Consider the following 15,695-nt stretch of genomic DNA (forward strand, 5'->3'; position numbering starts at 1 on the left):
TATGTGATCCATTCCACTGGTACTGAAGTTCATTCTGCCTGCAGAAACAGTACCTGCTGTGGTATTTTGCAACTTGCTACTCAATAACTGCTTCTTAGACAGTCATAAAAGGAAGAAAGTATTTATCAAAATAATTCTGATTGCCTTTTTTCCCCTACATCAACTGAAAAATTTCAGAAAACAAAAGCAAATTCCAGGCTTTAAAAAGAGCTATTTATGATTACTATAGTTTTTATCTGCACATCTATATCACACTGAAAACATTTCATATTTATGACGTCACAAGCAACCGGTTTGGTTTTGTTCCCAGCTGTCATTAAATACCCCAACCTTCCTGTATATGAAAAGCTATACATGAAAATTAAGAGAGCAAAACATAAAAGAAACATGTTCCCTGTAGCCACTGCATCTGTAAATTTTAATAAATAAGTTATAGACATTATTCCTCTATAGTCCATTGTAATTATAAATATCAATAACCCACATCCAAACTACTGTTTTGATACAATGAAGAGGAAAAAAATCTGACCAAAAAGCATTACTGGTTTCAAAAGCTGGAAGATAACAGCGAGATTCTTTATACTGTAAGGTTCTCTGTACAAAACAATTAGGTGCTCTTTTCTGGACTGTGCAAAATATACATCCTTGGCTTCTACAACCTGTAATGAAATTAGAATTAAGAACAAGCTGCAGATAAGTGAACTTCAGATTTACAGGGCTGTTTCCAAAGAAATAGTTCTTTTAGTCTTCTACAGAAGAAAAAGCTTGAATAAGTAATATAATAACTTAAAATGCAATCTCTTATTTTTAGGCTAGAACTCTCAAGCTTTGCAACAGAACAACAGAATGGCAGTACTGAGTTCACAAGCTTTAGTACTTCACTAGGAAATGCTCTCTGATCATTATTAACATGTACTGATTTGGAAAAAATATCCCACCAGATGCAAATAACAAGAAATGAACTGCATTGCCTGGCTTGCAAAATGGTGTGGTCATTTCCATACAGTTATTTTCAGGCATACCACAAAACCAGCTGCCACAAAACTACACAATAAAGCAGTGATGTACAAAAGTGATACTATCAGATATTGTTCAAGATAAGGTGAAACATGGAAAGTAACCGAAAATTTATATCCTCCAACAAGCTACAGACAAACGTCTGTAATAAGTGATCAAAGTACTAACTAAAGTCTTGGACATTAGCCATTTTTAGGAGTATTCACTACAAAGCTATGACAGATGCTCAACTACACTAATGTATGTTTTAAAGCACTGCTAACCTTGCTCACTCCAACTAAACAAAAACTATTATGGAAAAAAAAAACGTTACATACTGTAGTTCAGGAATCATTCCCCTCAAACTAAACAGAAAAAGTAATGTGGAAACAGTCAGAAGTGCTGCATTAGAAGGATTATCTTGAAGACAACACTCAAGAGGATAAAGCAGAAATTAAGATGAACTCAACACTTTAGCTAACAAGTGCAAGAATGAGGTCCCTTCCAACTCCTAATATTCTGTGATTCTGTGAAACCTTTGCTATGCTTTGCTACTCACCTAAGTACTTTTAAGTTACAATAAACTGCTCAAGATACAAACCCAAAGAACCATCTGTATTTTTCCTTATATAAAAAGTACAATCAAAGAATACAAAATAGTTAAGAAACCAATTCCAGGTTTTTTTATAACCATTTGAAAGGAACAGCAAATACAGTTGTGTGCACCTTGTATTTTCACTAGTTCTCAACTCAGCCATGGTATGGCCAGGGATTTCATGAACACTAGAGAGAAATAAGCCCTTTTAAAAACCTGGCTTAAAAAAAGCCTCAGAGCCATTCTGAAATCACTTACCAAAACAGTGACTCTTTTTTTTTTTGCCACTGAATTCAGTGGGACTACCCTGGTGCATAGTTATCTTCAGAACTACAGCTATACAATGATTTCATGTAAAGCAGAATAAACTAACTGAATTCAGTGAAACTGCACTACTGTAGGGAGGATTAGAGCGAGATCCCCCCTACTTCAACCTTGTAAGACAAAGCTGCTTTAACTTAATGCACTTCATTTGCTTCCTATTATAATAAAATAGGACATCCCACCTCCTGTATGGAACATTTCTTTCAAATTACAAAAATGGCGTAGTCTTTGTTGGGGGCAGAATAGAAGAAATTTAGGTTCTGTATAGGAAGCAGCAGTAAAGTGGAAGATGGGAGAAACAGCTGTATTTTAGCTGAATGGAACTGACATAGTATATCTGATGGAGAACCCAAAAACATGAAAGGGAATTGGTCTATATTCTGTTTGTGACTTATTTCTGAACACTCCATAGCAGTAAGTTCACAACATTCTACAAAGCATAATACAAAAGCAAAACCCATTATATCTAGAAATAGTAAAAATACTCAAAATTGCCCCCAAATCAGACTTCATAAGCATGGTTGTTTTTTTTAAATACAGCAACCACAGGCTTTTATAAATGGTGTTGCATATTATATGGGTTTAATATTTGGTCCCGGTTTTCTTCATACTTTTCTATCATTTTCTGCATGTCATGGTCAGCTCCAATAACCTTGAAAAGAAGAAAATGAACATTAGAAGTAATTGACACCATGAAACATGATTGCTTTTGAGCAAAATAGAACAGGACTACCACTGAAGCCAAACCGATACACTCCTAGAGATCTGTCCAATTACCTTTCTGCTCAGAATTTAGCATTCATTGAAAGGCCACATGTCTGATCCTGCAATCACAGTGAACAGAGCCTCAAATTCCATCAGACATTGAAAACCAGACTTTTACGTGCTACAATATGGATAGTTGTAAACATTTTTCTGAGGTTTTCATTCTCCAAGAGTTACTGGAAAAGCAGATTTATTTACCTTTACCACTAAATAATACCCTTAATATTTGCAGAGTGCAATCCTCCATATGCTTAATCAGTTAAAACTTAAAATAATACTCACAAGCACAGGGCAGGAAACTTTAAACAGTGTATGTCTAATGAGCCACTCTTCGTAGAGCTGATGAATAGCTTCTAAATATTTCTAGAAAAGAGGCATTTAAATAACACATATGCCCAGGGATAAAACACACTGCGATTTTGATATATTTGGTAAATAGTTAAGTACTGTATAAAAAGCCACCATCAAAATAAAAACCATCAAAAGGTTTCTGATAAAAATTAATTCCCAGTGTAAGGTTTTACTCCATGAAGAACCTCAAAGACACAGAGCTTACAGGAGCACAGGGCTCTCAGCTCCTTTTAAGATCAAGAACCATGTTTCTCTCCCATAGGTATAATCTAGCCAAAGATTTTACGGAGAAAAATATAACAAAGAGAAGGACAAAAAGGGCAAAACAGCAAAGAGGATGTATTGAAGGCACTTTCTGTGTCAATACGTTTTCTTAAAACTCTCGGTTCGCTTTCTCCTAACTCTGACTCGATTTCCTCTAAAAGCACTTCTGCCTGTCATCAACTATTAGGTTTTTTCATGGAGACCAGTTAACATTTTTCATTCATAGCTGCTCCCCCTATCCCCCAGTAGAGCTGCGAAGTAACACAATGTCTCTTCAAATCCATTACACTGAGGATTTATTCTCCAAGGCAAAATTTCATGTGGCCCAAACTTTAGCTCTTTGCATGCATCTTCAATGGATCATTGCTTCTGCAGAACTACTCAACACTGGGGATACCTTTGTACTATACAATATGTATACAATTCTGTAATTACATTTATTTCTGGTTAGGCTTTCTTTAGGAGAAAATTTGTTTAATGAAGGGCCATTCAGTAGACTGTGACACAGAAAGTGATCATTCAGTTACTACAGTTTATTTTCAAGCAGATTCCCATGCTAACAATTTTCAAGAAGTTGCTTGTTTTCAGACACAAGCAGACTTTTTTCATGCATAAACACCTCAGTAACAGCAGACAACAAAGCGCCCATGTAAATCGTCAGCACATGCACGCACAGGTATTCGTGTTTCAACTGAGTGCCTTTATGTCATTTAATGACACAAAAGCAATTGCATTTTTACATCTTACAGGAGATGAACAGTTGATTAATACCCCACCTAAACAGTCAGCTGTAGTACACTGATTACTAAAACATAACACTTGGGAAAGTCAGTGTGCATGATAGAACATTTTTATGAAATAAAATTAAATACTGATGTTTTAGCTTGCAGTGGAAACAGCTGTACTGCATTTTGGCAGTGCACTCAGGGTATGATTTTAGTGTTTAGATTGAAACCATTATGTTTTTAAAGTTCATTGTACCCACATATATCGAAGGAACTCCTTACCAGAGGAATGATCTTTTCCTCTTCTCTGCATCTTCTCTTTAACCTCTCATAACAAACATCAGGCGAAGTCTGCAGATAAACTGCCATAACAAAAATTACAATAGTTATGTATGGGATCAGCTTTAAAAGCAAAGAAGAAACTTACTTCACAAACTGCAGAAGGAAAGAATCCTGACGTGGGTACCACCAGCTGAACCTCCCCTTTGGCATTACTGTTAATCAATCCATGAACCATCCACAAATTCATGTTGTCTGATGCTACACATTGCAACCACTATCATACTGAATAATAAGATTATTTATGACCCAAGAAACAAGAATTATTTTCACTCCCAGTAAGGAAACCCACCCCCAAACATGCCCCTCCAGATCTCATCAAAATTTTACCTATCAAATCAACCGAAACATCAGTGTTGTTCAGGATCCAGTCAAACCATTCCGTTAGGACAACATAATCCACCTCTGGCATTTTTCCACTGAATAAACATAAAAGCCATCACTCACTGAACAGCATGCACAGTTCAATTCCAAACTCTCCTTTTTTTCACCTGACCAGAATTACTCCCAATTTACTCCAGCATATGTGAAATGAAAACAAGACCAATAATACGGCCACCCAAATTCAAGGTCTCATAAAGAACTGTTTATAAAATAGAAAGACCAAATCTCTAACAAAAAAGAGTAGTTACTAACACAAAGTTTCTGCTATTAACAGTTACATATCTTGTTTTTCCCACTACAGTTAAGGAATCATTACTTGTTGACTAAGAAGAAAAACATTACCATGTTGACATTTATACAGTAACAAGAAATTGGTGTCAATGGTATTTATTGCTCAAGTTCTTTATATCAGGATCATTTCAAATATATCTGAACTACTGCAGTGCAAGTCCCAGGAAAGGCTTGATTTACGAAGCAGCACTGACAATTCATTACAGAAGCCATAGTAAAGAGCAGTGAAAAAAAAACTACACTCTGTAAATAAAATCTATTCCCACTCTAAGAAATACTTGTGGAAAGAGTACTGAAATATTCAACACACTCAATTTGAGCTCTGCATTCCGAGATCATAGACAATATTGGACACAACCGTCCCAATGTTATCTCAGCAAGAATAATAAAACACCAAACAACTCATGTAAAAGGGAGTCTACAGATGATCTATTAAGAATCACACATTATGTTTTGACTAGTATCAGAATTTTCAGGTATTTCCATATTCCTAAACAAATATCACTAGTTCTACATTATTCTGTCTTCAAAACTAGTGATAACAACACATACTCCCCACTCTTTTTCCAATAGAAACATAAAGAAATGGGGTTGAGAGGCTCCTGTCCTCTCCAGCTGAATGATCAAGACCAGCTGCAACATTTTAAATAGTGAAGATTCCACAGATTTCTCAACTGTTCTCCTGGCAACATGTTTTGATAACTGGCAAAACTGAATAAAGACAATCCAGAAAGATATTTGCACTTGAGTATGCAAGAAAGCAAAACCAGTATTCCATTCTTATCTGCCATCCAGCTGAATATCTTGCCCCCCAAAGCACACAAGAAATGGGATAACACAATTCACTGCTATTCTTCCAATGTATCCATCAGTGTATGTGCTGTAAAAGGCACTGAAGGGCGTTTTCATCCCTGAAGTTTGCTGACGTTTGACTTGTACCAAGTAAAGTTAAACACAAATGGAACAAGCTTTAGATCATAACTAACTATGAACTCAAATGGGAATTGCTAGTGCTTACCCTGTAACGTATCATGCATACTCACGTGCACACATTTAAAATTCTTCTACAATTTTACACCTAACACGAGCGTGTCTTTCAGTGCTAAGCTCAGCTGTGCAACTGCAGTAACAACTCAGACACTCACACATATCTGTGCATGGTGGAGAAGCTCATAGTAATTGCTCACAATTTAAGCCTTCCATCATTGTCGTAAATCTTACTCTATTTCTCTCTCTGGGAAAAAGCCTGCAAAGCCAAAACACAAATACTGAGTGACATCGGATCAAAGAAGAGCTGGTATTTCTGATATTCCCACAGCTCTTCCTCCCTTGCATAAACTAATAATTCTCTGTAGAGTAGAGATAAGGGATTCTTCTCCATCTTTAAGACTGGAACCCTAAGCAATACCTTCTTTTACTAAAAAGAAAGCAGAAAATAACCTCTGCTCTTTGCAGGATGCTTATCCCATTCCGTTTGAGTCTTGTTTTGAATTAAAAAGTTCTATTTCATTTTTACATTCTTTTAGTGGGAAAATGCCTTCCATACAGCTATTCAACGATCCCTTTTCTGAAGGTACCTGTTGAATAGCTGCAGCCTGAGTGGATTGTTGAGAACATTTTCAGCAAACTTTAAAAGATATGTCAGGTCAGTTTTGTTTTCCAGACCTTCAATCAGACAGGCATAACTCAGTTTCTACAATGGGCAACCTCCCCTGTGTCCTCCGCATTATTTTTGCATGTTGACTTAACCTACACAAGAATTCAGATCATTCCCCTACAGAAACACGAGATTCCTTATAGGAAACACACAGCACAGGAAGGAAGCAATTTAAATTATAGGGCCTTTTCCCTGCCACAGGGCACTATTATCCTTCTACATGAAAGTATCAAATGTAGTTTCTATTTTCTCTTTGTTCCTCTGATGGCTAAGACACTCTCTTCTAATTTTCAGCCCTTAATGTATCCACAGCCATTCTGTATCTAATTACTCTTTTGTTATTATGGTCTTCCAATTTCACTAAGTCCCATTTTTTGTGTTTGCACCCAGTGTGCCCATAGGTGACAAGTGTATTCTCCCAACTTTTCTATACAAATATGGCAAGCTGTTTTGTCAGGCTTTCCATTCCTTTGATCATGCCAGTATCTCACCATTACACCTGTTTCAGTTTTAGTTCCTAGATCATGAATAAGCAGTTAGGAGTGTAAAAAATAATGTCAAAAAGCTCTCATAAAAGCTATGTACAAAAGCACCAATATTTCCATCTCCCTTCTGGAAGCCCTTTACTTTCAAGAGTCACACTTCCTCTTCTCTGGACTACACAAGTAGTATTTAGAGTTAATCTGTGATCAATTTTAATTCATCTATAAATCTAAAAAAGATTACTTTCTTTTTCTGCTTTTCAACTTACAGTCTTTCATCTTATGGTTGAAACGGCTGTTGCCTATTCAATTGAATGACAAAATTTATTGGCATACTCTCTCCCTTTGTACCAAAGCACCAATCCAAAGGCTGATCCAGCATGAGTAACCTCCTTCCACCCTGATACATCCCCTTACAATATCTCCTTTCTATGGGATTTCCTGTCACAACGCCAACTTCTGCACCTACGAATAATCATTCGGGAAAGTCTTCCCAAACCTCCTTGATAAATACATAACTTCCATTCAAGAATGCCTTTGTTTGGGGGGCGGGGAAGAAGTTACAAAACACAATTACTAGATTAGACTAACATGACGTGGTGTTGGTCACTGACTTTACATTTTAGTCCGGAGCTTTATTATTCCCTTCTTCATTTGTTCTGTAGTTTCACTAAATAGTGAGGCAGATGAACAAACCTGCAGTTACTAAGACAACTTTCCTTACCCCCTAATATGGGCTCTGCAGTAATTGTTTAAAGTCAGAGGTGTACTGCCTCTACATTACAATACTTTCTCCTAGTGTGAGATTTCATGTGCTTTCAGAACTCTGAAATGGACTTCGTTTCTACTGTAGTTGTGGTTACTACTATTTCCATACTCCCATTATCATCCCGTCTTTTCTTTCCTGTAAACAGAAGTATTGGGTTTTGAGACAAGTCTAGACAATATTTAAAGAACTATGACACGTAAGAACAGAGCAGTGATCAACCAACATGGAGTAAAGCTATAGCACTGCTTGCCACATGACATCCTGGAAACTAAAGTTTTACATTGGCTTGGGGGGAGACTGGACAGTTTCATGGAAAAGAAATTTCCTGTGGGTTAGTAAATACAGAGAAACACTGCTGAATAAGGAAGTCCCAAAACTGCACATTCCTGGATACACTCAGAAATTATCACATATGTTTACCCTGTTCTTCAACTCTTTTGAGCTACTTCTGACCACCACTACAGACAGGATATGAGGGAGGACACGTTTACTTATTTCTTTAATGTGACTCAAAATGGCTATTTTCATACAGCCCAATTTTTCCCTTGTTTTCTTCATAATCCTTTTATACACCCTTATGTCATATTTTGGTTTGCTATTGGTAGCATCAGCTACTTTCTAGTTTGTTGTAACAAAAAAAGGAAATGCGTTCCATCCAACATCAAAAGGTGCTGAAGCCACAAAACACCTTAGATGGTCTTAAAAATGTTATTACAAAATTAATACATAAGAGTTGACACAAGAGACAGTCTCGTAGCAACAAAGTTCTGAGTCTTTGGGACAAAATCATTTTGTCTACAATGAAAAAAAAGTCAGTAATTAAAACCAAGACAGACATTCCAGTGCATCTGCACTGTACACAGAGTGGGATAAATAATGTCTCTGTTTGCCTCACATCTTCCTGTGTCTCTCTCAACTGTCAAAGCAGTTCCAGTTAACAGACTTGGAGCGTGGATGCCATCTTGTGGCATACAGTCTCCCTGCAGACAGGGGCAAGAAACTGGCTTTGTCCCTTGAAACCACTGGAAAATCCATTAAAACAATCTGTTACAAACACTTCTCAATATAAGGTCAGCTTTCTAAACAAAACAAACAAAAAAAATCCACCCAACCCTAAGTCAGTGCCAATTACTGCACGATTTTTATTAGTATGGGATGGACAAGTTATACATCACTCAGATAATAAATGCTTTTTTCTGTTTCAGGCCACAGTCTTATTCCCCCAGAACTAAATAGCCCAGGTTATGCCCAATTGCTCTACCTCTGGCCCAAGCACACCTGGGGGTGGGGACCCGATTCAGAAAGTGACATTTATAGACAAACAGCTCTTGTTCTTTCTTTAGTCAGAAACCTATGAAGGTCTGCAGTCTATTTGACCTTATGAATCCTGATTCTGAGCAACAGCACATAACCAGAGTTCCTGCTTGCAAGAAATGCCTATCCTGGACGTTAGGTTGGGTAACACTACCTAGTTCTTTCCCTCCTACAGTGGTATTCTTTATATTCTCATGGCTTTTTACCAGTTCAGTATGTGTTTGCTTTGATTTAAGCAAGACTTTTGTATTCAGCTGGAGAGCAGATAACATCAATACATGGTGTTCTCAATAACAAGATGTTCTAAATACACAAGAGTACTTCTGAAAAGGGCTCTCACCTGGCCCACGTCCTACAGATTTTATTCTGCCAGTAGCCAGCACATCCTGGACAAAACACACTGCCACTCCAACACAGAACTGACAGATCTCACAGATCACTTAGATGCAAATTACCAAAAAAATCATCAGTCAATTATATATATATATTTTTTTAAATCTAATTAAGCTAAGGAAGTAAAGCAGAAAACCATATACCATACCTTCGATACAAATTTTCTACAAAAATGTATTTTGCACTGTGAATTGATCGCTCCATCATTCTTATAGGGGAAATCTAACAAACAAACAAACAAACAAAAGAAACCACTTGACAGTCACCAGCTAGTTCACTTTTTTCCAGCACATTTGTTTCTTTTTAAGCTCATATTGCACATCATGTCCTTTATAGTATGAAATGCATAACATTTTCAGTTCTTTCAGATCTTGTGATAAACAAATTTACTGGGAGGGTGGGAACCACAAAAAACAAGTATTCTTAATCTCACTTATGGTTATGGCACTATTAAACACCTAAATAACTAATTTGTTATTCATGCAAGTTTCAAAAGTAACTTGCAGAAGCATTCAACTGAGCAGCTGAAGATAACAAAGGAGACAAAACAGCAGCAAACCCCTTGGTATTTGCAGAGCAACAGGAACTCTTGCTACCTCAGTTGTTGCCACCTTTAGGTGTGTTACTGTGTCAACAGCACAGGCCTAACATGAGAAAAACTGTAACAAGAAAACAGAAGTTTTTAAACAGATAATTACAACTGACAAAGTACTGGCCTTAGCCAGTGCTTGAGTTTGGAGAAGAGAGATTTTCTGACTCTTTCTGGCCTCTGCAGAGCAAGGCAGCCCTGACAGAGCTCCTTCCAACCAGGTGTTCTGCACGTTTATGACCATGAAGCAACAAGTGCTCCAGCAGAGCTCAAATGGCAAATGACAGCAAAGGTCATATTGAAATGCAGGGTGATCCTCAGGAACCTCTGAATGAGCTTTTTCTGCAACAGAATGAGATTTCTATCTTGGAGACATACCTCTTCCAAAAAGCTAATGATTACACGTGTGGCATCACTATCATATGTGGGGACCTGAGAGTCTGACCTGACACAAGCTCAGACAACATAACACAAGAACAATCATTAAGATATAAGTGTGCCACTTGCATTGCGATCAGATCTTGTGATCAGGGAATGGAAGACTCGGCACAGAAGGTATCAAAAAGTGTTTGAAGGACAGAGAAATGAACAGATCTTGATTAAAAGGTAGGATATGTGAATTAAGACAAAAAAGAAAAAAATGTAAGAACAAAAAGGATGCAAAACATCTGAAAAGAAGCAACAGAAAATTTTAATGGAAGTATTTTGGATAAACACAAGAAGCAATGGCTGAATCTGTGCTAAATAGCATGAAGCAGAATGAATACCAACAGTATCTTTAAAATTACCTAATGTTTGCCTAAAGTTTGAAATTGCTATATTTACATAAAGACCAATTACAGACAAGTCACTGACATGTGATGATGAAGAGGTATGTGCAAGTCTAGCTCATTAGGATGGTGCAAAAGAAAGCAGTGTTAGTTTGAGGAAACGAAAGTGTTGAGCAGGTAGGAAGTAGAAGTTTCGCCCCTCCTGGAGCACATGTTGAGCATATCAACAATGTCTTTGCACTATAAAAATTCATACTCACTGCAGGAACAAAGAAAGGACGCAAACAGCATCTTAACTTTCAGATACAAGGTTAAAAATATTTATTACTCATAACCGCATCTAACTTTTTTAACTTAAAAGAAAAAAGTTTGTTTACCATTGGTCTGGTATGCTGCTCCAACATTGTAAGCTGTACGTAAGTCTGTAATGTTATCCCCCATCTTGATGCATCTTGGTACATTAAGCCCTGGGGTTAGAGATGGAAGCAAGACAGACATTTTTGTTTGGTCAAACAGCAAAAAAGGGAAGTTGGTTATTTTGCATGCTTTTGCATTATAACAGAATTTGTAAAAGAAGTGCACTAAAACAGCTGGCACCAGGTCTGACAAGAATTAAGTGATCATTTAATGATCAGAATACAGATATAAGAATTACAGTCCTGGTCCTCATGGACGCTAAGTGAGGCACCTGGAACACTTGCTGAAGTCAACAGGAATTGGTTACTCTGCAACTGGAACATTCAGGACCAAGGCACAGCTCATTTAAGACAGTTCAAATGTGTTTAGTAATTAAAACCAAACTTATCTGCCACTCTATTTGTGTGCACTGATTGACTCTCAGTACACCCAGTGCATCCGGAAATGTGTACAGGTTTCCAGTAAGTGTGATCTGGGCCTCAGAAGAGGTGTCTTTTAACACAGACAACTGTTCTTCCCAAAGGATCCTGAAAGCAGTTCTCAGATCTTCCACTCTTTCTGACTGCTGCAATTCCCCACACACACACATTTACAAGCAACGGTCTATCCTGCAAAGCAGGTTAAAGATCTGACTTGAAATAAGACATCATTCAGTGTCTATCTGCTGAGGTGACAAGCTTTAAGTCAGCAGCATGGCTTCAGCCCACAAATCTGACCTCCTCCTTTTCTCCCTGCCCAAGATCAGAATGAGAAAGTATTCTGAAGTGCAGAGACTGCTGTGATGATGTGTGGCACAGCCAAACATGCCTCATCCCTTTACTAATAAGAAAGTAAAGTATCAGCAACTCCTAGTAGGGAGAATTTACTTTTCCAGAGGACCTATGCTAGCAGGAGTGGCATCACATACACGTCTGGCCACATGTGGTTTGGGGTGCATCCGCACTGCTGCGCTGACAGCAAATTCCACACGAGCTTGAGCACAGATACCCATCTCAGCCAGCAATGCAATTTTGCAGTGGAGGTGATCATACAAGCAGGAAAGGCTGACATCAGAAACCACTTCAACCATCCCAGCCAAAGTGTATCTGCAGATGTAGTCAGAGCCCTGACTGTGGTCTCCAAGCACAGCTGTGACAAAGGGACACACCTGTGAGGAACAGTTCCAAGAAACGATGACTGCCCAAAAGACAACAGAAGCACTCAGCACCTCACACGGATTGAATTTTCCTTACCTTCACCAGTCAAACAGTATCAACTGATCAGGTCCACTCCTCTCTTTCTGAAATAATTTAATAGCAAAGATGCTCTTCCCTTCTTTCAAATAGGCATAAGTAGTAACAACTGTCACACTGGGGGCTTACCTTTCTGTGAATTCCTTTAGCTCATACCCAGTAAAAGGTACAGCCCTTTCCAAAACCACATTTTATATGCAGTGTTTCTATTAGATGCATGTCACTAAGCACTGTGATGCAAAAGATCTTCTTCTGTGATTATTTTTTGCTGTATGAGATTACAACCACACCTTTTGTAACAGTTTTGCTGATTGGTACAAAGTCCTCATGCAAGTCCTTCTAAAAGGACAGTAACCATAGAATTAATTTCTGCCTCTTACCAGGATATTATGACCACGAACATTTCTCCACTTAGTCACTGGTTCTGTCAAAACCTTGTTAAAAAGAATTGCTCCATGTTAAACATGTTTTACATTCCAAATACTTAATTTGACTCTACAAGTCTACAACTATTTTTAATGAATAGTCATTCAGTAAGTCAGAGTACTCAGGACTTGTACTGAAAGAAAGCTCATCCCTCTTCAAAAAACAACACTGAATCCTATAATACAAAAAGTAATAATGACCACTGTTAAAAGATAGAGAAGTATCATTATACATCTTTTTAGCATTTTTAAACCCCCAAAATAAAACACTAGATTGATTACCTAACAAGTCTAGATATAATTTCACATTTTTAAGTCAAAATCAGTACCATGAAAAGGAAAGAATGGCTTAGCTGAGTCCTGATTGCATTTCAATAACCTGCTCATTCCCTCACAAATGAATTTCTCAGAGAGTAACAGCTGTTAGCAGAGGAAGAGAGGATCAGAATGCTTGGTTATTACTTTTCATTTTATTTTTGTGATCTAACAAACAAAATGTATTCATAACTTTTACAAAATTAATCAAAAATGTTCTACCCAAATGGGTGGTCTCACAGGAGACTTACCTAGCTCAAACAAGGTCCAAAGCTCCAGCAATCCTATAAAGCCAGGCCTAAGAGAATCTGATAAGCCTGGGAAGTTAACAAGCTTTTTACAAAATGTTGCACTACGTGCAAAACAGAGTTTGTTATCCTTCAGGTTAATAGTTATTTACTCCATAAGGATCATTCCTGTACATTACCAGCATCTGGTAACCCAACATTTCTATGACGAATTCTACAACTTAGCAAATGTGTTCCCAGGTCTGCTGAGAAAAGTACTAATATCTGATATATACAAAAGCAACTGCTTGCTGAGGTTTGAGCTCGATTTTGTTTAAAATACAGTAAGCCTACCTTTCCCTTAATCTTGTTCCAAGCAATATGAAATCAAAACCATCCCAGTCGAAGAAATCCCCAGAAACAATTCTAACAGATACTCCATTTAAAAAAAAAATCCATCTTAGTTACAGGACATCAGTATTTTTACATCATTACTTTTGTCTTTACTTTGTTTATTATAAGACACATATAAGATTTAAGTTGCATGAAACAGCAAACAAGCATGCCCAAACATGCCCACCCCATGCGGGCTGCTGTTACTTTACAGTAATCCACAGGTTTTACTGATGTTTTTGCATCCAGTACTTTATCACATATGATCTAAATATGAGGGGAGACAGATATGTGAACTAGTAGGTGCACTGGCTCACAACCTGCTGCTCCTTTCTCATCAGCCTAGGAAAGGACACTTCTAACTTAACTGTCAATTTTGTCAAGACAAGCAACTGCTGAATGACGTAAATAAAGACAAAGAAATGTACATCCAGTACCTCAATGTTGGTTGTTTGTGCAAAATAATCCAGGCATGTTGTTTTTCCACTTGCAATGTTCCCCTCGATACATATCTGATGAAAAACATTGTCAACTTTTTAAAACCATGCTATTACATAGTAGTAAGTGGTATATGTAAAAATATATTCTTTCCATATCAAGCATACTACTTCCTTACAATGTAAATAGACTACTTGATAGCAAGACACTAGGGATCAGTTTGGATTTTGTGACTCCTTGCAGACCCCTACTTTCTCCCTCCCTGACACATACACGCCAATTGCCTCTTCACCAGCAAGGGGCAGCCGCCTTTCCGCTCCCCGCTGCAGTCAGCTGCCTGCCCATGCTCCCACATCCCACCCCTTCCCATGGCCTCCGGAGTTTCAGAAGGTCACTGCTGGGCTGCTGCTCCTCCTCCCGTACCCCACCAACTACCTGCCCCAACAACCCTGAGACTTCAAGTGATTTTGAACATAAATGCAACTGAAGTAATAATTTCAGTATCCACTAAAGAGCTCGCTTAAACCTTAAGATGCATTAAATTTTTATTTTTAGAAAGCTGCTCAATTAAAATAAACTAAGGGAATTCTGTTTCAGCTGTCTTAAAATAATTTATAGCCTAAAGCAGTTAGATTCCAAATTAAAAAAACCAAACAATAGGGCAACCACAACGCTACACATGCAGCACTGACTCCAAACTGACACAATACGAATTTGCAAATGCCTCACACTTTATTGCAATTTACAGAACCAGGTAAGCGCAGGTTTGCACCAAGTAACATCCAGTATAACAGACCCAGCACCTCGACACCGGTCAGTAAAACAGCCACGTCCAACAGCTGCCCATATGCACATCCTCAGATCGTAATAAAATAAGTGGTTGCACATTTTACAGCTTTCTGAACAAAATGCAAATACTTACAACTGTCTTTCTATCATCTTCTTTTATCAGATGTTTATCTAGAAGGGAAATAAACAGGAGTTACAACCCAGGAGGTCTTCATAACTTAGAGCTGTACTGAGCCTCTTATCATGAAACCCCTCCATGAAGATTTCAGGTTCCCTATTGCCTCATGTGGGTATTTGCCAAATCACCAATCCTGAAAGGTTTTTAGGTAATGATTGGGTCATGTAACAGACGTGTTGTGGCATATGCTAACACAGTTTTAGCTTAAGTTCTCCCCTGTCTGTAACACTACAAAGAGTGAAATGTCCTTTAGCAGATTTTTGTTACACTTAC

General features: G+C 37.8%; 1 protein-coding gene across 2 annotated transcripts; it reads right to left on the reverse strand.

Moving 5' to 3' along the window:
* Positions 1–2,468: 2,468 nt before the first annotated feature.
* On the reverse strand, positions 2,469–15,386 carry TK2 (thymidine kinase 2, mitochondrial). Of its 2 annotated transcripts, none has more exons than XM_010187621.1 (8): positions 15,378–15,386; positions 13,038–13,091; positions 11,386–11,475; positions 9,798–9,871; positions 4,690–4,778; positions 4,303–4,382; positions 2,963–3,043; positions 2,469–2,567 (listed from the first exon to the last, which is right to left on the reverse strand). In XM_010187621.1, the coding sequence occupies exons 3-8, from the start codon at positions 11,467–11,469 to the stop codon at positions 2,469–2,471; spliced, it is 507 nt and encodes a 168-aa protein (XP_010185923.1). In that variant the 5' UTR covers positions 11,470–11,475; positions 13,038–13,091; positions 15,378–15,386. The 2 variants fall into 2 exon arrangements, with proteins under 2 accessions (XP_010185923.1, XP_010185922.1); XM_010187620.1 differs by lacking the exon at positions 13,038–13,091 and adding an exon at positions 14,455–14,529.
* Between the last annotated feature and the right edge of the window lie 309 nt (positions 15,387–15,695).

This window comes from Mesitornis unicolor, unplaced genomic scaffold (assembly GCF_000695765.1).
Source record: "Mesitornis unicolor isolate BGI_N332 unplaced genomic scaffold, ASM69576v1 scaffold49216, whole genome shotgun sequence".
In the NCBI taxonomy this organism is placed as follows: domain Eukaryota; kingdom Metazoa; phylum Chordata; class Aves; order Mesitornithiformes; family Mesitornithidae; genus Mesitornis; species Mesitornis unicolor.

Coding starts and splice junctions, on each gene's coding strand:
- TK2 (XM_010187621.1), bottom strand. CDS start 11,469: ATGTACCAAGATGCATCAAGATGGGGGATAACATTACAGACTTACGTA. Junction 4,383..4,689: donor TGTTTCGGTTGATTTGATAG/GTAAAATTTTGA, acceptor TTGTTATGGCAG/TTTATCTGCAGACTTCGCCT. Junction 3,044..4,302: donor AGGAAAAGATCATTCCTCTG/GTAAGGAGTTCC, acceptor CCTCTTTTCTAG/AAATATTTAGAAGCTATTCA.